This window comes from Argentina anserina, chromosome 1 (assembly GCF_933775445.1).
Source record: "Argentina anserina chromosome 1, drPotAnse1.1, whole genome shotgun sequence".
NCBI classification, from domain to species: domain Eukaryota; kingdom Viridiplantae; phylum Streptophyta; class Magnoliopsida; order Rosales; family Rosaceae; genus Argentina; species Argentina anserina.
Genome location: NC_065872.1, coordinates 2,247,393 through 2,275,135, shown reverse-complemented (window position 1 = coordinate 2,275,135; position 27,743 = coordinate 2,247,393). Strand labels below are relative to the sequence as shown.

At 39.7% G+C, this 27,743-nt stretch overlaps 6 protein-coding genes across 7 annotated transcripts; 2 read left to right on the top strand and 4 right to left on the bottom strand.

Annotated features, from left to right (window-relative positions):
* Positions 1-1,129: 1,129 nt before the first annotated feature.
* On the top strand, positions 1,130-3,445 carry LOC126804988 (trihelix transcription factor ENAP1). 2 transcript variants are annotated; one of them, XM_050532071.1, is made up of 2 exons: positions 1,130-2,356; positions 3,112-3,445. In XM_050532071.1, the coding sequence occupies exon 1, from the start codon at positions 1,264-1,266 to the stop codon at positions 2,335-2,337; it is 1,074 nt and encodes a 357-aa protein (XP_050388028.1). In that variant the 5' UTR covers positions 1,130-1,263; the 3' UTR covers positions 2,338-2,356; positions 3,112-3,445. The 2 variants fall into 2 exon arrangements, with proteins under 2 accessions (XP_050388028.1, XP_050388029.1); XM_050532072.1 differs by lacking the exon at positions 3,112-3,445 and adding an exon at positions 2,916-2,991 and having other exon boundaries at positions 1,130-2,342.
* A 355-nt stretch (positions 3,446-3,800) lies between these two features.
* On the bottom strand, positions 3,801-8,029 carry LOC126793207 (ARF guanine-nucleotide exchange factor GNL2). Its single transcript, XM_050519668.1, has 2 exons — positions 6,987-8,029; positions 3,801-6,888 (listed from the first exon to the last, which is right to left on the bottom strand). The coding sequence occupies exons 1-2, from the start codon at positions 8,027-8,029 to the stop codon at positions 3,801-3,803; spliced, it is 4,131 nt and encodes a 1,376-aa protein (XP_050375625.1).
* A 246-nt stretch (positions 8,030-8,275) lies between these two features.
* On the bottom strand, positions 8,276-15,277 carry LOC126783381 (DNA mismatch repair protein MSH7). Its single transcript, XM_050508842.1, has 17 exons — positions 14,933-15,277; positions 14,224-14,710; positions 13,962-14,057; positions 13,801-13,856; positions 13,612-13,678; positions 13,360-13,455; positions 12,829-12,960; positions 12,697-12,730; positions 12,548-12,592; positions 12,247-12,440; positions 12,017-12,143; positions 11,630-11,907; positions 11,183-11,377; positions 10,325-10,735; positions 10,137-10,233; positions 9,395-9,522; positions 8,276-8,885 (listed from the first exon to the last, which is right to left on the bottom strand). The coding sequence occupies exons 1-17, from the start codon at positions 15,235-15,237 to the stop codon at positions 8,415-8,417; spliced, it is 3,219 nt and encodes a 1,072-aa protein (XP_050364799.1). The 5' UTR covers positions 15,238-15,277; the 3' UTR covers positions 8,276-8,414.
* Positions 15,278-16,040: 763 nt separating this feature from the next.
* On the top strand, positions 16,041-16,721 carry LOC126791467 (multiprotein-bridging factor 1c). The gene has a single exon (XM_050517924.1). It carries the CDS (start codon positions 16,169-16,171, stop codon positions 16,601-16,603), a length of 435 nt encoding a protein of 144 aa, XP_050373881.1. The 5' UTR covers positions 16,041-16,168; the 3' UTR covers positions 16,604-16,721.
* A 746-nt stretch (positions 16,722-17,467) lies between these two features.
* LOC126784136 (aldehyde dehydrogenase family 2 member C4-like) lies at positions 17,468-20,680 on the bottom strand. The gene is made up of 9 exons (XM_050509626.1): positions 20,515-20,680; positions 20,190-20,332; positions 19,134-19,517; positions 18,932-19,021; positions 18,649-18,822; positions 18,407-18,544; positions 18,091-18,228; positions 17,946-18,007; positions 17,468-17,845 (listed from the first exon to the last, which is right to left on the bottom strand). The coding sequence occupies exons 1-9, from the start codon at positions 20,630-20,632 to the stop codon at positions 17,572-17,574; spliced, it is 1,521 nt and encodes a 506-aa protein (XP_050365583.1). The 5' UTR covers positions 20,633-20,680; the 3' UTR covers positions 17,468-17,571.
* A 2,172-nt stretch (positions 20,681-22,852) lies between these two features.
* LOC126784145 (aldehyde dehydrogenase family 2 member C4-like) lies at positions 22,853-26,697 on the bottom strand. The gene is made up of 9 exons (XM_050509631.1): positions 26,449-26,697; positions 26,215-26,357; positions 24,741-25,124; positions 24,337-24,426; positions 24,070-24,243; positions 23,757-23,894; positions 23,482-23,619; positions 23,336-23,397; positions 22,853-23,250 (listed from the first exon to the last, which is right to left on the bottom strand). The coding sequence occupies exons 1-9, from the start codon at positions 26,558-26,560 to the stop codon at positions 22,977-22,979; spliced, it is 1,515 nt and encodes a 504-aa protein (XP_050365588.1). The 5' UTR covers positions 26,561-26,697; the 3' UTR covers positions 22,853-22,976.
* Positions 26,698-27,743: the final 1,046 nt, after the last annotated feature.

Here is a 27,743-nt window from a genome sequence, read left to right as displayed (position 1 = left end):
GTGAAAGGAAAGCACGGGTTACAATAGCTGATCCTGGCTTATGCCAAACAATTAGCTACATTTCCATTAGATTTTGGTGCCCGATGGTTTTTTATGCTAAAAATTATGAACCAGCTGTTCGATTCCATTTACATTTTTATTTTACCAAATGCATGAATGTCAAGTAGGAAAGTAAATACAACTAACTCCGGACTTAATTCACTAGCTTAATTAATTGGTTTCAATTTAGAATCTGTCTACATATGTAACGTATCAGTGCTTTCTCACCATGGCATGCAGTTCTGGAAACTATAGTATAGCTAGAAAAATGGAAACAAAACCCATTTAGTTAGTTCGAATTGGTTGGTTTCAGTTTGAACTGTTCGACTTCTATCCTGAATTGAATGGAAAACACATGTTCTTCATATATATCCGTCACTGCTACTTAAGTGTTACTAAAATGGTGCTAGTATTGACCCAACTCCAGGATAGAATCTCTCAAATCAAGGATATATGTTTTCTTTTTCTTTTTTCATTAACCACAACCACATTTCATTCTCGAGCTTGTTTCTCACTCATGATGGAGTTCGAACTTCGAACAAATCAACTCGTACAAGAGAAATCATTATCTTACCAAAACACACGCATTCTAATTCGTGAGTAGTTATTATCAGTAATTTCGGAACACATAAGTGAACATTAATAACAACTCACAATGGACTTTATATATGAGATTTTTTTTGTTCTAGGTCCTAATCACATAGGTTTTTTTTTTGGAAATGTAGAACACAGGAATAATCCCACTTTATATATGAGATTTTTTTATTTCTACAAGCTCAATTTAAACCAAGAAAACTATTTTATTTCCTGATGTACTATACCATCCGTCAAACCCAAAGAGTATTCTGCGCACGATGGGTTAATAGTTAATACACGATCTAATATTAATAAGAGATTAAATTAATAGTTTTAATATAAATAGATGCTTAAAACATATATATATACGATTGCGATTATTACTTCGCGTGGTCACAAGCCGTGTCTTATGCGTTACAAGGACCAAGGGGAAAAATTACAGTAGTCTCTAACTTAGGGGCTAAAAATTCAATTCAAAAATCCCAAAAAGGGGTCACTTCCCCAAATACACCAAACATTAGGGCTTCGTTCGCCTTCAGAAATCAGAATCCTCATTCCCTTCCAATCTCAATTTCCGATTTCCGAGTTCGAATTCAAACCCAGTTCCCCAATTAGGGTTGTCAAAGTCACAACTTTTTCCTGGCCGAAATGGACGATGTGGAAGCCGACGAGAGGTACCACCCAAAACCCTACCACCACAGCTCCTCCAATCGGCGAACGATCCACGTCCGGAACAACCCCTATTCCCGGCCGCCGCCGCCTCCGAATCGTTACGACCCGGAAGACGACGACGATTTGGACGAGGAGAGTTACGGCCAAGACGTCGTCGTCGTCGAGCAGCAGTACCAGCACCACCCAAACCACCGGAGCTTCGACGGCGGCGAGAACGGCTGGGAGTGGCACCCGAAGAAGAGAAAGCTGAGGAATTTGGAGCCGGGTTCGGGTTATGAATTCGCGCCCCGGGTCAAAATGCCGGGTCGGGAGGAGTGGACGGAGCACGCGGTGTTTGTGCTGCTGGAGGTTTGGGGGGACCGGTTTCTGCAGCTGGGGAGGAAGAGCCTGAGGTCGGAGGACTGGGGTGACGTGGCGGCCAAGGTATCGGAGGGGTGTAAGATGGAGAGGAGTGAGAAGCAATGTAGGAGTATGTTGGATATGTTGAAGAGGAAGTATAAGAAGGAGAAGGCGAAAATCGACGAAGGAGGGGGTTCGAGTAAGTGGGGGTATTTTAAGAAGATGGAAATGCTGATGGCGAGTTCCACGAGGCAGGAATGTGGGTTGGCTTGTGGGGTGGACAATGGGGAGTTTGTGTTTATGAATACTAGGGTGTATTTGGAGAAGTCGAATGGGGTTGATGAGATGAGGGATAGTCCGGGGGAGTCGGAGACCGATGATGATGAGAACGAGAATGTGAGTGATCAGAATGGGTTTGGGGGGTTTGGAGGGGGTGGTGGTGGGAGTGGGGGGTTGGGAGGGTCTTCGTATAGAGTGTTGGCGGATTCTATTCAGAAGTTTGGGGAGATTTATGAGAGTATAGAGAGTAGTAAGAGGCAGCAGATGATGGAGTTGGAGAAGATGAGGAGGGAATTTAATATGGAAATGGAGGTGCAGAAGAAGCAGATTCTCGAGAGGGCGCAGGCGGAGATTGCTAAGATTCAGGAGGCGGATGATGAGGATGAGGATGATGATGACTCTGATGGTTCTGCTGAGGATATCAGCGAATGATGGAGGTGGAATCTGTAATGTATGTCTTTGCTTGCATTTGATCAGCATTTTAAGTTGTTTTATTATAAACTCTGTTTCTCTTAATTGAATACTGTTGCATTGCTAGCTGAGAACAAATTATTGCATTTGTTTGTCTATTGCTAAGAAGACTGACTTTCCTTTGTTAACTTCTGTAAATATAAGTTTACGGTATCTATTGTTGGTTGGGTTGCTCCGTTTTTGAACACATGTGAGTTACTCTATGGTTTTAGTGTTCATATCTGTTTCTCCCTTTCAGAATCAAAAGTTATACAAACTATGTTATGCATGGTTTTGTGAGTGGACTTCAAATTTGTAGAGGCCACTGCCATTTGAAACTAAAATGCAGAATAGAGTTGGATTAATAAGGTCGGGGCATTTGTAGAGGTAACTAGGCTAGCATTAGGCTCCAAACAATAGAATATAGGACTTACAAACCTTATTATATAGATAACTGAAGAATATTAGGTTCTGTTGTTCAGCAAGTTGCAAAGTGTTGACTCTAATCATCCTTGAATTTGGTGATCATCTTTATAGTCTCTTCTACATTTCTGCCATAGGAGAAAAAATTGAGCTTGAGGGCTAAAGTTTGCCCACCATAGCAAGAAACCTCAATCCTTGGGTCTTTATTTTTCCTCACTAGAAAGTTTTCATACAGTCTTCATGGTTTTATATATGTTTTAGACTTTTAGTAACATTTATTTCAAGAGGTAGCTTTATAGTTTGTGACAAACTAGTCCTAATTTCTTGTCTCAGGATTGTCATCCGAGTGGAACCATCGTTGGAAACTTTTCAACTGTTTCGGAGTGGAATCAGTTGCTCTGTGCTGAAGAGAGAGGATTTGCGAGCGTACATTGTGAATTCTCCTTGTTTTCTTGTCTCGGGACTATTATCTGACTATCTTAGTGGAACTAATTTAGAAAATTTCTACTTTTTTTTTTTCAGAGTGGAACCATCTGCTCTGTATTCAAGAGAATGAATTCTTGGAAATTTTATCCACTCTGATATATGTAATTGGATAAGGATGGAAGCCGATAATTAACATGCAACATAGTCATCATTATATATTTTGCAGTCAATTTCCCTATCATATTCATAATTCTTAGTATCATTAAGGCTTCATTTCTAACAGCTTCTCGTTCCTCTCAACTCTGAAATATAACTAGAACAGAGCTTGTTTTTGTCGGCATAAGATTGTTTAGCAAGTCTTCCACAAAGGCAAAGGCTGCTTTTCAATAAGAAAATTTGGGAGATCCCTGAATTGTTTTTCTACAGTTCATATTTGTTACGCTTTACCTTAATAAGATGCAAAAAATTTCTAATGGCTAGCCAGAATTCTTTGCGGAATACTTGTGAAAACAGAAGAAAATGAAAAAGTAACAAGATGAAAGTCATCTTCTAGTTTCGTTTCTAGAGCTATAGACGTGTTACTAAGGAGGACTTCCTCACAAGTTTTCCCCTGGAAAAAGATCGTCCTTGATTGCAGGAGCTATCCACTGTATCTGTATGTATGTAATCTCCCAAAGGTCATCATCTTCCCTTTGCACTAGAATCTCTTTTTCCTTCATCAGTGTAATCATCTGTCTCAATAGCTCTGGGACTAGTTCTTGCAGTGCTGTCGATTCACCATATCCACCTAAGTCAGCCTTCATGCAAGTGTCCATTCTTCTCAACACTCCTAACCAAAATGTTCGAAAACCAGGACTTCTTGAAATCTGGTTCAAGAATTGCAAGTACACTTCTGTCAAGAGCTTCAGTGCCAGCTTTAAGGTCCCTTCCGTGCCTCTCATCTCCTTCTCTGCGTTTTCCCTACGTGAGTACTCCAACATCTTTTCATGTAGATCATCAACCATTGCGAAAACAACAAGGTTGAAACAGTTAACGCAATTGACTGGAGTGAAGTTCAATTCCTCAGCAAGTCTGAAACTCTTTTGAAGAGACAGAACCGCATGGTTTCTCATCTCTTCTCGCCGAGCTAAGCTGGACTTTCTAAGTACCTCTCCTAGTTTGACAAATAAAGTCATGGCAAAGCTGCAAGAAGAGCCTAAACCTCTTGCCTCATCTATTGAGGAGTTGCTGTGGCCTCCGAGGCCGTTCGCGGGATCTGAGCAGTAGCTTCTATACCATTGGATCAACAAGTTTACAGACTCTGCTAATAGGTCTAGTATCTTTATGTTCTTCTCCAATGGACTGTTCTTAAGTGCAATGAAGCTAAAGGCACAATCTATGCAGTAAGCATAGTTTGTCCTTGAAACATGAGTTCCATCAGACATGAACAATATAAGTGTCTCAACTCCTAGTTCATAGGTTTCACTCTGTCTCCCAGAGATTGATAATAAGTGGAGAACTGACTTCCAACCAAGTTGGGTCTGCACATTGGCAGGGAACTCAACCAGAATCCTATTTAGTGAAAGAGTTACAACATCACAGCAACTTTCTAGAATTTCTTTTTCCAGCTTCCACATTAGATTTATCGATTTGAAAATGAGCTCCTCGGGGGTTTTGTCAGGCTGGTATATCCCAATGATCTTGAAACATATCTTGAAGAGGCCAACAATGCCCTTTTCAGCAAAAGGAATAGGGGAGAACATGGGAAACTGAGCGACCACAATCAGATAATCATGAAAATTAGGCCAAAATGTCTGGAACCTCTGAGTGTTGGCCAAAGTGATTGCAACTACTAAATCCCAGCAGAAACCAACAGTTTCTTCTTCTTCAACTGGTGTGTTAAACTTTTGCCCTTTCCCAGCTGCTGCATATATCAAAGAGCGCCCAAGATTGAGCAAAGCATCTTCAGGAAAGTTTGAACTATTGCTGAAGATGTTACCTATTCGGCATTGTTTGATAACCTTGAGATTTTGTTCAAATTCACTAATGCCAAGGGATACAGCATCTTCTGCACTCTCTAGTGACATAAAATGTGAGAACCTACTAATCATGCCAGAAGGGCGGCCTCCAAATTTGGCATCATGAGCTGGGAAGATCACACCTGAATCAGATGTTAAGTTCTCTGACGAGGTGGAAGCAGCAGCATCAAATTCAATGGCAGACTGTGGAAGCAGCTTTAGCTTCTTAAGTTTCAGCAAGCAGTCAACAATGTTCCTCCAGCCCCCTCTAATTGACTCTCCAACATTATTTGCAATATTAAAAACAGCAAGTGTAGCCATTCTTGGCTTCAAGTCTTTGCTAAAAGCAAAGAGGGTTTCTTCTGCAGAGGCATATGGATTCAATAAAGTAGTAAATTTGGAGAATGTGGCAAGAAGTTGATCAAGAGTGTCTTCTAGTCCATACTGAGCTATCCTGGCCACCGAAAACAAACCTTCAATGCATTCATGGAGCAATTCCTCTTCTTCAGCATGCTCAAAAACTGCAGAAAGAGCAGCCACTGATGGACCAGCAATGCAAGCAAACATATCTCTTCCTAGACGGCGATCAAATTCACATAGAAAGAAAGGTTGCACAGTAATCGTTCGGTTCATCAACTCTATCCATCTGTTTGGGTTCATTTCTAGCTGAAGACCAGATTGTCCAAACACGGCGATTGCAGTGTTTGAGATGGAATGGAAAAGGTCAGATAGATAATCTCTAGGAAGATCCTTTCCTCCATTGATTGCTCTGTTGTTCTTGATGAACTCGTCTTCTGTCATTTTCTTCTTCACTTGTGGATTGTGTTGGTCAGTATTGAGCATAATGAGAGAGTAACAGAGAATCATCACTGTGTCCTTGTTTACAAACATATCTGTGGGTTGTTGTTCATAAAAATTCTTAGAAAATACTTCAAGAATCCGCTCAATTTTCTGAGACTCTCCTGGTAATCGAAAAGTCTCAAGATAAGTCCGGAGACCACTGTCAAGATTCATGCCTGCAAATCCAAAGGTTTCAGTATATTCTCTTAAAACCTGAATGTGAAACTCATCAGGATCACCAAGATAATCCCCTATTAACATCTTGTCTAAACCAGGAGCGTATCGTAAGAAGTAAGCCACAGCCTTCGGGTCAGGAGGATCAGAGACTAATTTGGTAAGTCTTAAGTACTCCATTCCCTTCTTATCATCTCGATTGTAATGGTGTCCGGCAATCATTATTTTCTTCTTCTGTGCTTTCCTGAGTCTTACAAACTCAACCCAAGTTTCCAAATACTCTTTAACCTGATCGTCCCAAAATGGGGAATATTCAGTAATTTCAACAGGATATGGCCCTGAAGGGGTTGTGTCATTTTCTTTATCAATACTATCAGCAATGTTGTGGATCATGATTACTAACCCTTCAAAGGCTTGTATCTGTAAACTTGACAAAGGGGCACCCACCGGAAATGACTGCTTGCAAAGCAACTTCCCAATCTCCTCGAACACATTAAAGCAAAGGGGATCACAGTCATAGTTCACATAAACTTCGACCACAAATGTTGGTTGCCTGCAGAAGTTTATAATTCCTTCCAGTGCAACTTCTTGAAGTTGGGTTGTTGCTCCTGGCGCTGATGCAACTCTAAACATCACAAATGTGAAGAACGATTCTAATTGGAGTCGAATGTACCTGCAAACAGATATGGCCAAAGAGTAATCATGATTCAAGTTATATTGTGATGAGAAAATTAAACTTAGGCATATGCATATCAACCTAAGAAACTTAACCTGCGAAGAAAGTGATACATATTCAAAACCGTACTGCAAATCATGGAGAACACAACTGGGCTTGAACAAGTTCCATAGTGCACCAAATGGTGAAAGAGATCATCTTTCATCATCCTTAGAAGCTTCGAATGTGCCCCAATCCCATCTCCACTCAACTCAATAGCGGTGTTGATCAGAACCAAAGCAAAGAGCTGCACATCTTCATCAACAGTTTGAACTGTAGACCCATCTGTCTCCACCACCTCAATAACATTGAGCAAAGAACACAAGAAATGAAATATATCAACCGCACACCTCATTCCATATCCATAATCCAAACCACCGTCATCAACGTCTTCAGTGTCAGTCTCCGAACCCTCATCGTGGATCTCAACTTCCGGCAACCGTGAAAAAATGGTGTGGATCAACTCATGCATGGTGTACTTGGCATTTCGTTGAAGCAAGTCCCCTCTGGAAGTGGATTGTTGAACGACTTGGAAGCAAGTGTTGACGATGGTGCACACAGCTTGGTCTGACAGCAGCACTGAAGCCCTGTGGTCCATAACTCCGGTGAGAAGCTGCAGAATGTGCATCATCACGGCGTCCTCCGACACCGGATCAGTCTTCTCAAGCCTACACGTGGTGATGGCATGGACAACATTGTTGATGGCGTCCTTGGCTCCGGGGGTCTTTTCGTCGAAGATTCCAAGCTTGAGAATCTTCAAGGTGGCGGAGAGGGCGACTCTGGTGGCCGCGGCGTGGACAAAGTCGCTTTGGATGACGTCGAGGAAGGGAGATAGATAGATGGAAGGGTCTATGGTGCGCCATTCTTGTTGAGGGTTGAAAATCAAGGCTCGAAGTGACTTGAGGGACTGGAGGAGAGAAGGGTCGACGTTGTCGTCCGGGGCGGCAGCTCCGAAGACGTGAGAGTTGGAGTCACTGGGGCGGCGGATGACGGCGAGGACGGTGCCCACTTCGGTGTTGAGCATGCAAGAAAGTCCCAGCTCTTTCCTTTTGAGCGTGCCGGATTGCTTGGTTTTGCCATTGTTTTCATGGTTCTCCATAGGAGGAAGGGGAAAGAAAACCGTTGAAAAAGTTCAAAAAACGGTTATAGTTTTGGTCTCTATAAACGTGAGGTTAGTTAAATTTCTGATTAGACATTACTGGTTATTTTATGTTTAAAAATAGTGTTTGATAGGTTCTACCTCTAGTTTCTCTTCAGTTAATGCATTTTAGCACTAATTCTAAGTCAAACCCTACAAAATCGCAACACATAACCACACGAAATCGTGAACCAAAAGAACAAGAACAAGACCGGAAGTGTTTCTCTACATATAATACATGGATTAACAAGTTCACAACTCCCTTCACTACCCTAACTTGCATGCTAAGTCATCAAAATGAGAGATTCTTACACTGCTAGGGGGCTGTCGAGTCTCGCGTCTTCTGTCAGTTGGCCAAACTATATGAGCACTTTAGTTCCTGCTGTAAGCAAACCAATACGTCCAACGAATCTTCGTCGTTATAATTACCAGTTTGTGAAACCGTTAGCAGTGTCTTCAGCCATTCCTCATGGAGAGTTGAGAACTCCGATCTCTGTTCACTAGACCTGAAACTTTCTCCAACTGATTTTTTCATTACTTGGCCAGCCTCAGAAGCAGCTTCAACCACCTTCTCAGGGATCCCAGCCATCATTGCTACTTGCAATCCATAACTCTCTGGACATGCCCCTGAGGTAAGGCGATACAAAAATACCAGCTCTTGATCTCTTTTTAAAAGGGATTCAGATTTCGACCTAAATGTACATGCCATGTGCTGCAATGAGACGTGCGGATGAGAAGCAAATTCTCTCGTAAGCGGGTGATAGTGTGTGGCGAATAACAATCTGCAGTTAATCTTTTCGACAAGATGGCGAAATACCTGAACAAAAATAAATATATGAATCTATTAACAAATGAATACAGCATAACATTAGACTATTGAAATAAGCAATGGATACAGCTGTTCTCCAAACAGATCAGCAGAAATTGATACACACCCAGCCCAAAATTATTACTACTGTACAACATCTACAGAAAACTCAAAAGAACTACAGGGTTGTTATATGCCTCAAAAGTTGCTTTACACATGTGGATGGTGGTTTGTGTAGCATACTTATTATTCAGCAGCAGATCAATTGGTTACAAAACGAACTATAATTCTTAACTGATTTTCTTTCTTAGACAATAAATTCTTCAGTTCAAATCAATGCATCGATACTGAAGAGGTGAATGAATTCAAGTATTTTAACTTTTAAGTATCAATGATGTCCCTTCCAGGCAGAATATTTAGAAATGGTAAAAGATATATAACTGAATGGAGGATGAATATGATGAGTGGAAATTAGATATTTGATATTGAATGTTTGATGTCTAAAAAGGAAGTCTCACAGCATATGCAATGGCATATCCATCAAAAGTGCTAGTTCCACGACCCAATTCATCAAGAATAACCAAAGAATCTGGAGTTGCATGTTGAAGGACTGATGCTGTTTCAGTGCATTCTACAAAGAAGGTACCTGAAATAAAAGAAAATGAACAACAATAATCAAATCTTGCAACTGGAAGTATGATTCATACAAAATTCTAACAGACATGGGCACTAAATCCTGCGAATATTAATTTTTAATTTTCTACTGTGAGTTACCAAATACCCTCCAGGCACAACAACTCCTGTCAAGTGAGTAGTAAAATTACTCTATGAAGTAGAGATTGGATGAACGACAAGGGGTAGGTGTGAAACCCCTTTATCCTCTTTAAAAAACTTCCCAATAAATTTTTAGAAAATCACTGAAGACCAGCTTCAAAAAATTAAATTTTGGAAAGTCTAGGAAAGCCTAGCACCATCACCAGGACTATTAAGACCACCAGATCCTGAAATCCGACTACAAGCCTCAGCCACCAAGACTCACAGAAATGCCCCATTAGTGCATCAACAAGCCTCACTACAATGCATACTCTAGCTCCCAACTTGCTTTATTTCATTTCATATTATAGTTTGTCAATAATTGCAATGACAAAAAGAAGCAAGTGAACACCCATCATCTCTTGCTTTTTTTCTTTTGTTCCCCACACTGGTGATTAAAGAACACCAAACAACATATTATGTAAATATTAGTTTGCTAGGACTTACTTTCGCCAGTCATGATACGATCAGTGGCACCAAGCCGTGTAAAGATGATGTCCACAAGTGAGAGAACACATGCCTCACAGGGCACGTAACAGCCCAGCTGCAAGCCATCAATGAATTAAATGACAAGATGTCAAAACCTCTAAAAATCAGGGTTCTAAAAAGGAAATCACTCGGAGAAAAAGAATAACCTGGGCGAGTATTACAGCCAGACATGTAGAACGAAGAAGAGTTGATTTCCCACCCATATTTGGTCCAGTTAATAGTAAAGTGCGTGGATGATAGCCATCAGTATCTTCACCTAGAACTACGTCATTTGGCACAGGCAGCCCACCATTTTCACCAAGAGCATATGGATGCCATAGCCCTTTAATATTAAGCGTAGGACATCCATTTTCTCCATTCAAGGTTGTTTGAGATTGAGGCAAAAGAACAGGTTTGGACATAGCTGCACCAGGGAAACTGGCAGTAACTGCAAAAGATCTTAGTACATCAACACAGTTGATGCTATGTATGACATCAGTCCACTCAGTTGATTTCTCTAGAAATAGCTCGACCAGAATCGAGAGTGTTTCAGCATCTGAATCGGTTGCATTATGATCCTGGCACCAAATTCAATGTCAATTGTCTGCATATAGGTTTGACTCTTCAAACTAAAATCAGAATTTTGCGTAATATGCTGTATCTGTAAATACAGATTAAACTTTTTTGTCTACAGTATGGCTGAGGTAGAGCTAGAAAAACTCCTGCGCAAACAGACAATAGAGCTTCATTCATCATTGCTAGGCTACAAACCCACTGTTTTTTTTTTCATGCAAGAAAATGTAATGGAAAACGACTGAAGTCTACTCCAAAGCTTTTGAAAAATCCAATGATAGGCATACCAGTTATGAAGAAAAACATCTTGAAACAGATAATACAGTACAAAACATGACAAGCCATAGCAATGTGTTCAAGTTGCTATCAGGTACTAAACACCAAAGAAGAGAAGTGGAACTTCTCTTGAACAGCATATGACGCCACAAGTACTAATAGAAAGAAAAATATACCTGGTAATTTGGGAAATCACTATCTACAGCTGCTTCAAATTGCTTCAGATATAGATCAAGCACATTACTGCCGCTTAGATTTGGAATTTTAAATAGTTTTAATAGCAGCTCAGATATATGCCCTTCATCTTGTAAAACCGTCAACAAGTTCAGTCCAAATCTGAGACCTTTGACAAGAGTCCCAAACACTTTCACCTGTACCACACAATGTATTTCATGGAGTTGTTATAGATTACAGCTAATTCATGTCAACTAGGGGTGTTAATATATTCTCTTATTTTTGTAACATAGCTTCCATGTCTCCAGACTCTACACACTTTCCCTTGTATGCTTAAAAAATGTTTAAGCAATATTAGTCAGCATAAGAGAATTCTAAAGGGTGATAAACATTTGCAAGGTCCGTTCACGATTCAATGAAAAGTTCATATTAAAGTAGGGAAGACTTACTCTCTGTTTCAATACTTTCTTGCCAAATAATGGTAACAGGAGGGAAGCTGATGACTGAACACTTGCCCTAACCCGTCCAAACAATCTCTCTAAGTCTGGAAGCTTGCGGAGATACTGAGCTATAATTGGCACCATTTCTGGACGTGCCAGTAGATCTTCCACCACATTAAGCCTGTTATTGATGGCTTCAATAGATTTCAAGGGATGGCAGATCCACTTCCTCAAAAGTCGCTTACCAGATGCTGTCACACAGTTATCAAGATAAGCATACAGCGTACCTGAAATCAAGATTGAAATTAGAGAAATAAATCTTACAAACTAGAATATTCTGGTTCTTCTAAAAAAACAGAGAGATTATTCTGGCTAAAGCCAAAGAAAGAAACTTGCCAGATGGACCACCATCAGCAGTATTACTGAAAATCTCAAGATTTATCAGTGTCTGTCCATCCATTTTGAGGCATCCCCTATAAACTTGGTAAGGTAATATATCTCCATTGCGTAAAACATCGTCCAACTGTATGGAAAATAAAATGTGTCAATTATTAAACAGGTGGCCATACATAAAAGCTCTAGATTAGTATCTATCCATCTTATGAAAGATATGCAAGTGACCTTACCATAAACCTGGATAGGTGGTCAATAAGTGTACCAAGAGCAGGTAAAGTTATATCCTGGTGTATACCATCAAGTCCGTCATTCCATGAATTAGAAGACCCTTTGAAGTATCCTTTCAACTGAATTAATTTACAAACTTCAGAAGCATCCACAAAATCATTGACTGGCTGCACTGGAGTCAATTGCAGTGCAGAACCTGCAGAGAAACACAAATGGTCAGAGTCACTTCTCTCTCTCTCTCTCTCTCTCTCTCTCTCTCTCTCTCAAGTTTTCTGTAAGGAAAATGAAAATATATTATTATACCTGTTGAGTACTTTTTGAGGGCCTTTTGAGCTTCTTTCGACAGCCCTGAAAGGAATTGAATATTGAAGTTTTAAGATGTGAAATTGTACAAAAAAGTTCAAGGTGCAACCCGCAAAACAAAAGGACATGCAGAAAAAAAATAGTCTTACCTCTATTCTCATATATAACTTCTTTAGGTGACACCTAACATCCCATCAAGAAATTAGAATACAAATTCTCAAGCCTTCAAAAATACAAATTTCAGAATTACAAAATGAGATGATGAAGAAGAAAGAGCATACTTGCATCAATAAAGCCCCCAAAGCAGCACAGGACGCATCATCACTGATAGCACCAATCCAGAACTTTAAAGCAGAACAATCAACAAAAGCGAACCCATATACAACTGAACCATTGTCAACCCCAGAACTCCCCTAAAACAGAAAAGCGCTGTAAACACAGTAATTCTAAAAACATATTTCTGGTGAGTAAAAGATAGGTATGTGCAGAAGAGTTGAAAATCCTTCAAGCATCAGAAAATGCAAAACTATGAAGATGAATAATATCAATACGCAGAAACAGTAAACACCAAATTTAATAAAAGACTAAGAGCATTCTCTGGTGCTTTCTCTAAACATCTGAGTTGAATGTCTATTGTGTTTACTAGATTTATGACGCATACAAGATACACATTTATAAGTACCAATGAGATCAGATTGAGGTTACTAATAACACAATCAAAACAGGAGGAAAGGAAAGGAATTAGCAATTGGTAAAGAAATTAATATGCAACTGCAATCAAGAAAGTTGAAAAAAGTCAGTACATCACAAACCTCTTTTATTGCAAGAAGATGAATAGCATCAGGGCCAATATTTCCATCTGTTGTGGTTGATGGTGTGACCACTTGAACCAGTTTTCTTGGAATTACCTGTAAGCAGCGATTTGAAATTCAGATCAAGCAACTCATAGATTACTTCATAGAATACGAAATAATCACTGAATGACTGTCTTCAATAAGATTACCCTACTTTTAACAGAACCAGATAAATAAAATTAGTCAAATGAGTTGGCATTGTCAACTTACAGCTTTGGCACCTCTGGCTTTTGCTTGATCAGAAGTTTCCAGCTGCTCTATCCGTCCAACTTTATACCTTAACAGCAGAAGTAACAAACAACAAGTAAATTATGACGTATCAATATATTAATCTAGGACTCATCCTCCCAGAAAGGAGGCAAATGATGGTAAAGTTAATCAGGCCAGGCAATCACATACCCACGGACAACCAACTTTTGAACAGCATCGTCAATCCCACTTTCAGAGATGCCAACCTGACAGCAGAGAAAATCAATACATGTAAGTTGTATGACAGACAGATAAACATAAATTAATTGACAGACTAAGTATACAAATAAAAGTAATCTGTTATAACTCACCTGACGACATTTGCCAACACCACTCAAGGTCATTTTCCAATCAAGCTCCTTGTGACCAATTTCAGCATCTATTTCATATAGCTCATAAAACTTTCCCTGTGTTTGATCACAAGAGTTATCTACTTAGTCATTTGGAGAAACAAAAATCCCTATTTGTATTCTATGAATGGATAGCTATTGTCAATTGCAAAAGTGAATGTGTGGCTCCGCAGAAGAAACATGATGCCATTCAAGGATAGATGTTTAACAACCTCTAACTTACCACTTTAAAGAAAATCACAACATCCATATACTGACACTTGACATCCCAATATTGTCTTTGTGACGCCGACATTTTCTTCAGAGCATCAGGTGGTATATAAAGTGACGTCTTGTCATATAGAGGATCATCCGGCCTTCTGCGGTTTGCATCTCTAATCCGGGAAGGGTCAAGCCACTCAAACTTGCTAGCCATATCAGACGCTTCCCCACGGCTCTTGTCTAAGACAGTCGGCTCATCAAGAACTTTCAATCTCTTGCTAGAATTTGGCATGGAACTCCCAAATTTATCCCCAAACTTAGGAATCTCCTCCTGAATTCGCTTCATACGCGGAACTACACGCTGTGTCGCCGGCGTTTCTGGTCCGGCTATGTCCTCATCACTTTCGATATGCATCACAGAACCTTGATTGATATTCCTATTGGCATTGGTATCATTGAGTTTACCAGATACTATACAATCAATAGAGGAACCACCATTTGGTTCATTCCTAAACATAAAATCACAGCACATAATTCAAAATTTGTTCAGTGAAATCCAAAAGAGCTCAATATAAGATCAGAGAGCCAAATACAGCTATCAAATACCATACCCAAGGCTTCAGTATCAGTAATGTACTTGAACCCTAAGCATTTCCATACGATTCACCAGATACATTAAGTAAAAATCAGTGTTAATTTTACTGGAGAAGATAGTGAAAACTGAAAAGTACCGGTGGCTCTGAGAAGCCTTAGGCGCGTCGTCGACCTTCATAAACTTATGCATAATACTAGAGAACGGCGAAGAGTCTTTCAGGCTCGCGGAATCCGCCGGCAGAATCTGACGTGGCACCTTCTCCGGCGGCGTGTCGGTTCCTCGGACTTCTGGATCTGGAGCCAGAATGGATCCGACGGCCTTCTTTTCCGGCTCCTTCACCGCGAACTGGTTAACGTGCCGGTCATCGTCTCCGGCGGCGGAGCTACTCTTCTCCTGCGAGGGCTTGCGGAAGAAGGAGAGGATCGATTTCTGGCGCTGCATTTTTCCGATTCAGAGAGAAATGAAAATGACTGGAGGCGCGGAATGGGCTTGTTTTATTTGGCACAAGAAGAATTTGGCGCCAACATATTGCGCTTTTGGGGAAAATTTCCCGGCGGTGTTTTTGAATTGACCTAGGTAAGTTTTTTAGAAAACCATTTTCCGTATAAACATTTATCTGAAACACGGTGGGAAAGTTATTCAATCACTAATTATGTTTTACTATAGTTTTTTAATATGTCACCGCTACATTAAGCAAATAGAGTAATCATCGATACATTTTTTACCAGTTGGTATTTCGTTAAGTACTTATTTATAAAAAATTTAATATTATTTCAGATTTTTATAATAAAAGATTCAGATTTTACGTTTCTCTTGTATTTGATATTTTCATTTACTAAGCTTGAGTGGGTCGTACAACGGTACAACAAGACCTCTATTAAAAAAAATCGTGATGACCTAGACTCAACTTCACCAATATCACAGAAGCCTTAGCATCATACTAACAGAAAATATGTAAATGTTGACACCACTAACGATTGAACTTGAATGAAAGTTTTACCTAAAACAGCGGTTCGCTGGGCGCCTATATTTTTGTTGTTGTCATCAATAACCAGGTAAATTTCACCTTATGGGGAACGTAATAGTGTAATACACACGACTAAAACGACGTCGCATGATCCACCGCCTAATTGCATGAGCCCATAGGATATATTTACAGTGTGCCACGCTGTCATTTCTATCCATTCTCAGAAAGAACGTCTGAGAAGGTTCGAGATGCTCCCTCACCATCTTCGCTATATAAAGCGTTTGTTTTGCGTTCGTTACCATCAAATCCTTCTTCAACAGCTTCCTCTCCTAAATCCACAGAATCTAAAGTCTTTTTCTCTCTCTAAAACCTCTCTATATCTCTCTCTCTTCAAAATTTCCGATCATGCCGAACCGATTCGCCGGAGCTCTGACTCAGGACTGGGAGCCGGTGGTGATCCAGAAGGCCAAGCCGAAGCCGCAAGACCTCCGTAACCCCAAGATGGTGAACCAGGCCCTCCGGTCCGGCGCGCCGGTCCAGACGATCAAGAAGGCCGAGGCCGGCCACAACAGGAAGGCGGCTCCGGCGGTGAGCGTGAAGAAGCTGGACGAGGCGGCTGAGCCGGCGGCGCTGGGCCGGGTCTCGGCGGATGTGAGGCACGCGATTCAGAAGGCGCGGCTGGAGAAGAAGATGAGCCAGGCGGACCTGGCCAAGAGGATCAATGAGCTCCCAAAGGTGGTTCAGGAGTACGAGAACGGGAAGGCGGTGCCGAACCAGGCGGTGCTGGCCAAGATGGAGAGGGCTCTGGAGGTGAAGCTCAGGGGTAAAGTCGGCAAGTAAAGATCTGCGGTTCAAAACGGCGGCGTTTAGGTTTCGTGTTTGGGTAATTACTGTGTGATGTTTTAGGCTGTAAAGAAAAAGAAAGTAAGAATGGATTATGTAAAGTCTAATTTTCTGATGGTTGATGTTCAACTTGTGGAAATCAATTTTCTGGTTTCTGTTGGTGTTTTTGCATCGTCAAATTGGCCCCAAAGTCGTTGTGCTCACTTTTTGTGCCTTTTTGTGGGTTTGGTGAAAAGCCCATATATGAATGATGCGAGGCTTAATTACAAACGCATAATAAGAAAACAAATGTTGATGTAACGCATGCACAAATCATATCTAATTTGTCATTCTTGCTACCAGAGAGCTTGAGCATACATGCTTAGAATTGCGAATGACAAATGTAAGAGCCGAAATGTTATGATAAACTTGCTTCTTCAGAACATTTGATTTGATAATTCAGAAGATGATAAACTTGCTCCTAAAGAAATCAGAAGAACATGGAAAAACATAATACTATAAACGTTAAATGCTGATCGATACGCTTAATTCGTATGTGTTTGATAGGCATAATTTGCACGCATAATTTGTATGTGTGTGAGATAAGTGACGAACTAAGTGTGTATAGATTGGAATCGATGAATTCCGAATCTCCCACTAATTCATCAACCTCTTCATTTTGTAGTTCGCCACGTATCTTATATTGTACTTTTTCTTTGTTATATTTTGCTTGTATCTGTTTCGTCTATGATGAAAGTTCCATAGTGTACATACCAAATGTATAGTGAAGGTAAAATTCTTAGTTGCAGTGTATTTACTAACAAAAATGATGGTAAAGTATTTAGAAATTTTATTATGGTACGTTGATTTAACTCCAACAAATAGAGGAAAAACTTATTGTCCACCGGAACTGCAGTCGCCAACACAGTAACACTTTCGAAATATGACTTAATCCTTGGATCTTATATTCCCCTAAAAAAAATGACTTAGAGCCATGGAGAGTTATAAATGGGAGTGATGACAGATTTAGTGTGCAGATACTTGTGAAGGCCCTGCAGACCAAAGTCTCTTCCAAAACCACTCATCTTATATCCTCCAAAAGGGACATCGTTTTCGATAGCCATGTAGCAGTTGATCCATATAGTGCCTGCCCGGATTGATCTTGAGACGGTGTTGGCCACATCGATGTTCTTGGTTATAATTCCGGCTGCTAGCCCATACTTGGTTTTGTTAGCTCTCTCTATTCCCTCCTCGACCGTCCTGCAAAATCGGATCGTAAGTTATAAGTAAACTTGATTGTATCTATTTTGAGCTTGTCGGAATAGCTAAACCTGAAGAATAAGGATAAAGTTGTGCTTACTTAAACTTCATTAGTGACATGACAGGTCCAAATATCTCATCTGTGGCTATAAGCATGTCATCCTGAGGAAGGTGTCATATCATTTATGAGATGAACATGGAAGATTACACAAGATTAAGATTACTAACTATATCATATCTTTTACCTTGACATCAGTAAATACTGTTGGCTCAATGTAATAGCCTTTGTTTCCCACAGGTTTTCCCCCTGTTAACAAAGTTGCACCCTGTCTTTTTCCATGTTCAATGTAGGACAAGATTTTCTCAAACTGCGTTTTATCTACCTGTAATTTTATACCAGTGTCACATATATGATATTATCCAGCTTATAACTTTAGGAATTCACTATGGTACTACATGGAGTCGATATATAAAACTTTAGATAGATCATTGAAATCAAGATAGTCTGAAAAGCAATATGATCATTATCATGTAGTAGTGTTAGTCTTGTGGCTATGATACCTGAGGTCCTTGACGAACATTAGGATCGAAGGGATCCCCAACAGTCCAATCTTTCGCCTTCTCTTTCAACTTCTTCACGAGTTCGTCGTAGATCCCTTCCTGAACAAAAACACGAGAACTCGCCACGCAAGCTTCTCCCTGAAAATGTGAATGTCAGCAAAATATTAATCCTGCTGCTACATGGATATCAATAAAATGATAGAATTTAAAGATGATATGAAAAATAATTTATAAAAGTTGACCTTGTTAAACAGGATTCCAAAGAGCGCAAGCTCAACAGCCATGTCAACATCAGCATCATCAAATATTAACATGGGTGACTTGCCCCCTAGTTCAAGTGAAACTGCTTTTAAATTGCTGTTTGCCGCAGCCCGCATCACTTCACGCCCGATCTCCGTTGAACCAGTAAAACTGACCTAAAGTATATCAAAATTGACACAGTATCAGTACGTCTTATAGATTTTAATAGCTTTGTCCTTAAATTTTCAGTGACCAAAGCTTCATATAGAAAGAGCTAAAATTTACCTTGTCAATGTCCATATGATGGGTTATGGCAGCACCAGCAGTCTCTCCATATCCATTGATGACATTGAGCACTCCATCAGGAACACCAGCCTTCATACATAAATAATTATATAACATAACAAATCAAATCTCTAGGCAACAAAACATGTTGATCAGGCAACTTATTTGCAGAAACGCCATGAGAAGGTTTCTCCAAGCTTACCAACTTAGCGAGATGAGCATAATAAAGCGCCGAAAGAGGTGATTGCTCGGCAGGTTTGACGACCATGGTGCAACCAGCTGCCAATGAAGGAGCAACCTTTGCGAACATCAGGATGCTGGGGAAGTTCCATGGAATGATGTGTCCAACAACTCCGATGGGTTCAAGTAATGTGTAACCTTGAAACTCGCGCGACATTTTGAGCACATCTCCATGAATTTTATCAGCTGCACCGGCATAGTAACGTAGCGATTGTGCTACTTGAGGTATGTCGAAAGCTTTGCCAAAACTGAACAACTTCCCAGCATCAACAGTATCCAATTTGGCTAGTTCTTCGTTATGTTCATCAACCAAGTCCGCAAACTTCAGCATAATTGCTCCCCTTTTCTGAACAATATTACATCTAGTCATTAATATCAGACATGCACTAATCTGATACTACTTAATCCCAACTTTTGCTAAATGTAGAAGCTAACGATGATAAGATATATGGACACGATCTTTTTTATTTGATTAAATTTATTTCTTATGACAATTTCGCTTATATATACTATTAATAACTCAAACACAATTTGTTAACCAAAAGGACGTGGAATTATATAACGCCCCTTATATCATTTTTTTCTTCAAATTGTCTTAAATTTTGGAAAGACATTGTGTAGTAAATGAAAATATAAAGATAAAAAGAGAAGTTGGTAACTACCCATTATTCCATTAACTTCTCATTTATTTCTAACTTCAGGTCATTAACCGATGTTGATATATTTATTAATTATTAAAAAATGAAAATCACATTTACATATGTGTAGCATATGTGGGTGGACTAGTAATTAGTTAATAAAACTCCTTCACTTTCCCTTGTCAAGTATCAGCTATGGTTGGACTAGAAAAAAAATTCAAGGACTTTTTTAAATGGCAAAACTTTGAAAATCAGATAGTTGACGAAAACATGCATGATGCAAGGCAGAAATTACGAAATAAAACGAAGTAGCTAATGCTATCTAGCTATAGGTGGCAATAGAAGCTAAGAAGTAAGAACAGAGTAGGGAGAATACGTACAGCGCCGGAGAAGCGAGGCCAGGGACCATGGTCAAAGGCGGCGCGTGCAGCTTTCACGGCCAAATCTACGTCTTCCTTATCTCCTTCCGCCACTCTTGTTATCACCTCTCCAGTACTTGGAGCTATCGTCTCGAATGTGTTTCCTTGTAAAACCAGAAAATCAATATTGATCAGAAATGACACAAAAGAAAAGGATGACATGCATACGTCAAGAAATAGTAGCTAAAACATGCGTTTGGATCTTTGAAGAAATAAACTAAACATATCATCAACAAGCTTATGAGACATGTTAAATTGTTAATGATCGAGAAAGAACGTAAAGTACCTGAAACAGAATCGACGAATTCTCCATTGATGAAGAGCTTGGTGAACTTTATCGTTGGCATCTTCACAAGGGATTCTTCGAAGCATGCAGCAGAGCTTTCATTACTTTGGTCACCCATTATTTATGTTTCTATGTCAAGAGATTAGCTTGTTCGTGCTTTGTTTCGTACAGCAGGAAGCTGTTTATATAGATGAGGGAAAGAGGCAAGAGGGATCCAATAACGTTATTGAATGAAATGGGTAACTATTTCTGGTGGAAAAACACTTGTAGGGTTGTAGAGAAATGTAGAAATTTAATTACCATCATACTTTTCTAAAGAAAAGAAAATTCAGCTTAGTTCCTGAAATTAAGTGTGAGATGATCGTGTATGCATGTGAACAAGTATTCATATCATAAACAAAATAGATGTCAAAGACAAATGGTAGACCTGGTGGCTCGGTGACTAGTGTGATTACGTACCGACCCAGCAGGTTAACTTGAATTTTTTAAAGGACGATTACTTCTCAATTGCTTTCCTAATCTTTCCCTGAATAATAATTTGATGATTTGATCACTCTCAATTGTATAATTGTATTAGTTTCTAATTGTAGTATAAGCAATAAAGGACTATGCTACTATATTAGCTAGAAATGTCCATGAGGCGGGCGACCTCAAATATATACTGCTTTTATATTAAAGAGCACTATCCACCCTCGTGTATAAATCATACAATTATTCAAATCCATCCTGCAGAATAGCGTGGATGATAGATTTGATGCTGGGCGCATTGTCGATGATGGTAATTAAGTCTTACTTGGCTTCCTTAGACTCTTCAAAATATGACTACGTGAACTTCTTCCCTGTTAATTTCCACACAAAAAGGACATTTATTATTCATTTGTGTTGAACATAATCTGATGTTTACGGTCTTAAGGATGTATATATGCTTATACTAGATGCACCAAGACTTTGACAATTTCAAGCACTGCGTGATCGGACAGTAATCTGAATTGTTGACTGATTTGTGTACCACGAATGAAAGAATTGTCATAGAATAGTCTCACTCTTAATATTCCAATGTAACTTATAGTTTCTTCAAAAACATCTTACATGATAATTTGTCTTAATGAGTTAATACTTAATACGTTTATAGAGAATGGCTCGTCTTCTCTCTTCACTCTTAACCCTAGCCATCCTCATGGCCCTAGGGATGTCCATTAACTAAGGTGGCATAAACTCCTTAAGAGTCATTGGAAACCTAGACACGAGATCCATATACTCACTAGGTGAGCTGAGTTCCTTTGGTCTTCCTTATCCCCGTCTACCGGAGGCGCGAATAGGAATCATGACAACCTTGGCTTGCATCCGGCATCGAGGTGGCTCAAGCCTCCTCTTCTTGTTCTTCCGTCTTCTTGCCAGGCCACGGTCGAGGAGTGTTTGAGGGATCAGAATTCCCGGTCTTTGACTGGAACGATTATGGAGTCATCTGGTGGCGGGCGACGATGGTGCGTTGCTCGAATGCTCGGTGGACTTGGTTGGTGTGAGCACCAGGTCTGGGAGCTGCGGTGGTAGGGACATGTGGATCGGTTTTCCATCCCCTGAGATCTTGGCGTGGTTGAGGCTTGAAGGCCCCCGGAGTCGTCAGCGACTTGACGACAAGGGATCGAGGGCAACGGGGTGGTGGAGGCCGATAGCTTCACTTCCTCTTCATGGCTTTTTGGGCTCTGAGCTAGGCGCCATGACTGGTGGCGATGGCGGCGGTGGAGTCAGGTTTAGAGGGTGCCCTTAGTGATTTGGCATGGGCTCATGAAGCCTGGTCAGCTGGTTGATGGCTCAGGTGTTAAAGTAGTTGGTTCTTCATCCGGGGTAATCCCTTCGATCTATAGTGATTCAGTCTATGAAATGAGTACATTTGTGATTTGTCTAACAGGTTCTGTTTTTGGATTTTGGAGCTTATACTAATGGTTCCAGCATAGAAATTGTTAGAATTTTAGGTTTCTAAGATTTTAGTAGTTTGGCGTATTTCGATTTTAACCTAGAGTGCGAGAGTGGAATATATAGTTACATATAAGGCTTTGTGTCTTTTGTTCATTTTAAAAAAGAGAGTAATACGTTTATCTAATTAGCAAAGTAATGATTCTTTAATATTGGGTGTCGTAAGCCATTGGACACTGATATAATAAAGAACCAAAAATTTCAATGCTGCAGAAGGGTCACTTCACTTGACCCTTCTATAATGTTAACTTGTTAAGAAACATATTTAACAATTATCATATGCCGGCTTCAATCAAACAGAGACTTATGTAACCAAAAAAAAAAAGACTTGTAATTCCTACAAACAAAGAGAGGAAACACATGCAAATAGAATAATAGATGGTATAATATATGATATTTTGACATTTCCTACATAAATAAAGGACTCTCTCATTTATTCAGCACTGGAATTGCAAGGTTTAACATTCCACTGCTATATGATTCAGACTTCAGAGCCAAGGAGAGTTATATATGGGAGTGACCACAGATTTAGTATGTAGGTACTTGTGGAGGCCCTGCAGACCAAAATCTCTTCCAAAGCCACTCATCTTGTATCCTCCATAAGGGCAGTCGTGGTCGAAGCCAAAGTAGCAGTTGATCCATATGATGCCTGCTCGGATTGATCTTGAGACGGTGTTAGCGACATCAAGGTTCTTTGTTACAATGCCTGCAGCTAGGCCATACTTTGTGTTGTTGGCTCTTTCTATTCCCTCCTCAATGGTCCTGCAAAATTACTCGGTTATAAATTAACAAAACTGTACTTCCGTTGGCTTATTAAGAAACTTAAAGGAATTAAGCTTGTTCTTACTTGAACTTCATCAGTGACATTACAGGTCCGAAAATTTCATCCGTGGCTATAAGCATGTCGTCCTATGCGATTTGTTATAACAGCTGTGAGATATATGAACACAAAAGAAATAGGATTCGTGATTTATGTTGAACTGGTGACTGTACCTTGACATCAGTGAATATTGTTGGCTCTATGAAATAACCCTTGTTCCCCACAGGCTTTCCCCCTGTTAACAGAGTTGCTCCTTCTCTTTTCCCATGCTCAATGTAAGTCAGAATTTTCTCAAACTGCTTTTTATCGACCTGCAATTTTAAGTTTATGTTATGAATTCGAATTCATATGTAGGTAAGCATAGGCATATACGTCAATCCTAAAACACGAGAAACACACTAGTTAGTTAAAAATTATAGAATATCTTGGAGATTTTCGCCTTTGTTACCTGAGGTCCTTGACGAACATTAGGATCAAAAGGATCTCCAACAGTCCAGTGTTTTGCCTTCTCTTTCAACTTCTTCACAAGTTCATCATAAATTCCTTCTTGAACAAACACACGAGAACTGGCGACACAAATTTCTCCCTGGAAATGTGAATAATAAAAGAGTTAGTTCTGCTACATATTCCAGCCAAGTGAGGAAATGAAACTCTGGCTATTAATATTGATTAATCAATGCTTGAGGGAAGCCGCACTACCAGCCCTCCTTTCAAAAAAAAAAAAAAGGAAAAAATTGATGTAACAAAGTTATGAACCTGACCTTGTTGTAGAGTATTCCCAAAAGAGCAAGGTCGGCAGCCTTGTCGACATCAGCATCATCAAATATCAAAAGAGGTGACTTGCCCCCTAGTTCAAGTGATACTGATTTTAAGTTGCTCTTTGCTGCAGCCTGCATCACTTCACGACCTACTTCTGTGGAACCAGTAAAACTAACCTGAAATATCAAAGTTTAACAGAACTATCAATACATACTGAAGCCATTGACTACAGTAGAAGTTGGTAAAGGTAGCCATTAGCTAGAACTTACTTTGTCAATGTCCATATGATGGCTGACGGCAGCACCAGCAGTCTTTCCGAATCCAGTTACGACATTGAGCACTCCAGCAGGAACACCAGCCTTCATAATAAGTCACAAGCCAAAGTCACCATTAAAACTAGCCAAGCCGCATTGGCAATATATTTTTACATGCATATACATATATACAAGTTTAATTATTTCCTAATTCCCATCTTAATTTTTTTGGCATGTTACGTCGTTGACAATGGGTTTGGATCGACCAAACACATGAGTAATCTAACAATAATTACTAACAATCTAAAATTCTAGATTGACAATGTGATAACAGAACATTGTGTACTTTTTAGGCAAATATAACATTTCTGGTGACTGACTGTGCAAAAGATACGTTTAGAAGGTATTTCCAAGCTTACCATCTTAGCAAGATGCGCATAATAAAGCGCGGAAAGAGGTGTTTGCTCAGCAGGTTTTACGACCATAGTGCAACCAGCAGCTAGGGTAGGGGCAACCTTAGCAAACAGCAGGCTGCTGGGGAAGTTCCATGGAATAATGTGTCCAACAACACCGATAGGTTCAAGCAAAGTATAAGCTTGGAAGTCACGCGACATTTTCAGCACCTCCCCATGAATTTTATCAGCTGCCCCAGCATAGTAACGTAACATCTGTGCTACCATAGGTATATCTAAAGCTTTGCCTAAACCGAACAACTTCCCAGCATCAACTGTATCCAACTTGGCTAGTTCTTCTGCATGTTCATCAATCAGGGCTGCAAACTTCATCATAATCGCCCCTCTCGCCTGAAAAATATTCAAGCAATATTACTTCAATTTCAGTTAATTCTGCCTCGGAAGTAAATTAATTACTATTAATACGGTAATACCATACAGTGAAGCCAAATTTTAGTAGATCATGTAAATTTGCTACATATATAATAGTACTTTGTCTTCATATGTCAATAGCCAATTCTGGTCATTCTCTAACATTGATCAACCGTGGTCCACAAAAAGGACTTGAGAGATCATAGCCATGGACTTGTCAATTATCAGAATCAAGAAGGATATTTGATGAAAAGTGAAAAGTACAAACAACTATACCCAAACAAAACATCGTAACAGATCGAGATGAGTTGGTCAGAGAAGGAGAAAGATAATATTGAAACTTTGAAAGGTTTTTCTTCTTGAAAAGTTTCCACATTATACGTACATCTATTTTTTTTTTTTGGAAAACTTGCAGCTTACTTTCCATGACTTACTATTAGCTTTGAATACTTATGAAGTACAAGATTGTCACACCTTAAGAAAATGCTGACGTCTCAACGAGTCAAATTGTGCATAAACTCACACGATCAGTAGATACTTATAATTGCTGTTAAACTATAAATTGAGTGTAAACAACAACTACATGCTCTCTTATACTACTCGTAATGCAATCACGTGATCCCTAATTTTCTATGTTGAGTAATCTCAGTGCCAATCACGTTATCTCTCTCTAATCCTGTCTCATTAAGTCACTAGTAAGTAGTGATCTAAGAAAAATATGATTCATATCTTATCATCATGAACTAAAAATGGCTCTGCATTTTAGTTGACTGATATCGAAGACAATCTTTTCTGACGGAAGCACTGGGCATGGACGAAGAAGATGGACCAACTTTAATAATTCAAAGAAAAAAAAATAGAAATATTAATTTTGTCTTCTGCAATGATGCTATATATATATATATAATTCACAAACGTCGAAAAAACTTTGGGTAGAAAACAAGAAATGCCGATGGAATCAAAGACAGATAAGAAAACTGGGGATGAGACACTTGACCTAGAACAAATTAGCTTAGCTATATATGTATAGGCGGTAAAAGCGAAGAAAAAGAGTTGCCGGATTACGTACAGCGCCGGACATACGAGGCCAAGTGCCATGGTCGAAGGCGGCGCGTGCAGCTTTCACCGCTAGGTCCACGTCTTCCTTATCGCCCTCTGCAACTCTGGTTATCACCTCCCCGGTTCTGGGATCTATGGTCTCGAATGTTTTACCTTTACGAGGAAATACCAATATTAATGTGTTTAGATATTGTTGCCTGAAACAACGTGGAACGATGATATAATAGTGAAGGTAAATTAGTACCTGAAATGGAGTCGACGAATTCTCCATTAATGAAGAGCTTGGTGAACTTTATGGTTGGCATCTTGACGAAGGAGTCGGAAGATACAGAGCTGCCATTACTTTCAGTACCCATCTTCTCTATGTTTCTCTGTGTTTCTTAGCTCTTCTCTCTCTCTCTCTCTCTCTCTCTAGTTCACTCGAGCTTGTGTTTGTTAATTTGTTTAGAATGAATTAGCAGTTTTTATTCTTTATATGGTGAAAATAGGAGTGAGAAGCCAGACGTAATTGTTAGGACGTATGTATCATACATATAATAAGGTATGCCATCCAGAGCAATATCTGAATTGATGGTCCCTGGTATTGCTACGTCTCACGTTATTTCATTCTGTGGTGAATGAAAATATGATATTGGAATATTGTGTTTTACTGATTTAGTTTGTATTGATTGTACGTATACGAGAATGCTTGTTAAGAAACACCCGTTGGGTGATAATATACAACTCCCTATAAATCTGTTGAGTGGAAACTATATTAACAATTCTACCTACTCCTTTTCGTTTGCTAAACAGAAATTTTACTAGTTCCTATAACATCAACCCCGGCTGCGGCGCCGATGGCCTTCCTTCGGGGGATTTAGGGTTGTGGTGTGGGGTGTGTGTGTGTGCTGCATTGGCAATGGAGTTGGTAATTTGCAAATGAGATTTCTCAACTAGGCTTGATTTGTTTTCCGAAGAAGGAAAGAAGATACATGGATACTTTCAGTTTCATTAGTCATTAGCCATTACAGAGAAAATGAGAATGACAAGTATGTTGAAAGTGGGGAAAACCAGTATAGGTTGAGATGACCTGCACGAATTTGATGTTAAGAAGTGTAAAAGAGCTCGATCTTTCCAAATTCAGTGAGGTAGGTTTATTCTCTCTTTCTTGCACAGAATATGAACCAGTACCAGTGTTCTTCTTACCAGTCTAGCTATCACGCAAAGAGATCCCCCGTGTTAAAAGCACAACACAGGTTGAAGGAAGCAACAACCACTTTGGTCTCTTTTGCATATGATCGCTCCTAGTTGATTTTGGGTCCTCATTAGACCTTAGACCTGAAAATGTACTGAGTTGTGCACCAAACCAAAGAGTTCATTATCAATCATCACTTCCTTCGTACGGCCTTAGAAAACTACGGTGCTCTATTCTTCATTTGAATACCGACGTTGTTTTCAGTACAATGATGCATTGTTAGTTTTCAGTTCAATGATGCTTGCTAGTCTTCATTTGTGGTTTGTATCTGGTTCTTGTGTTTCTCTATAGACTATTCCCAACCA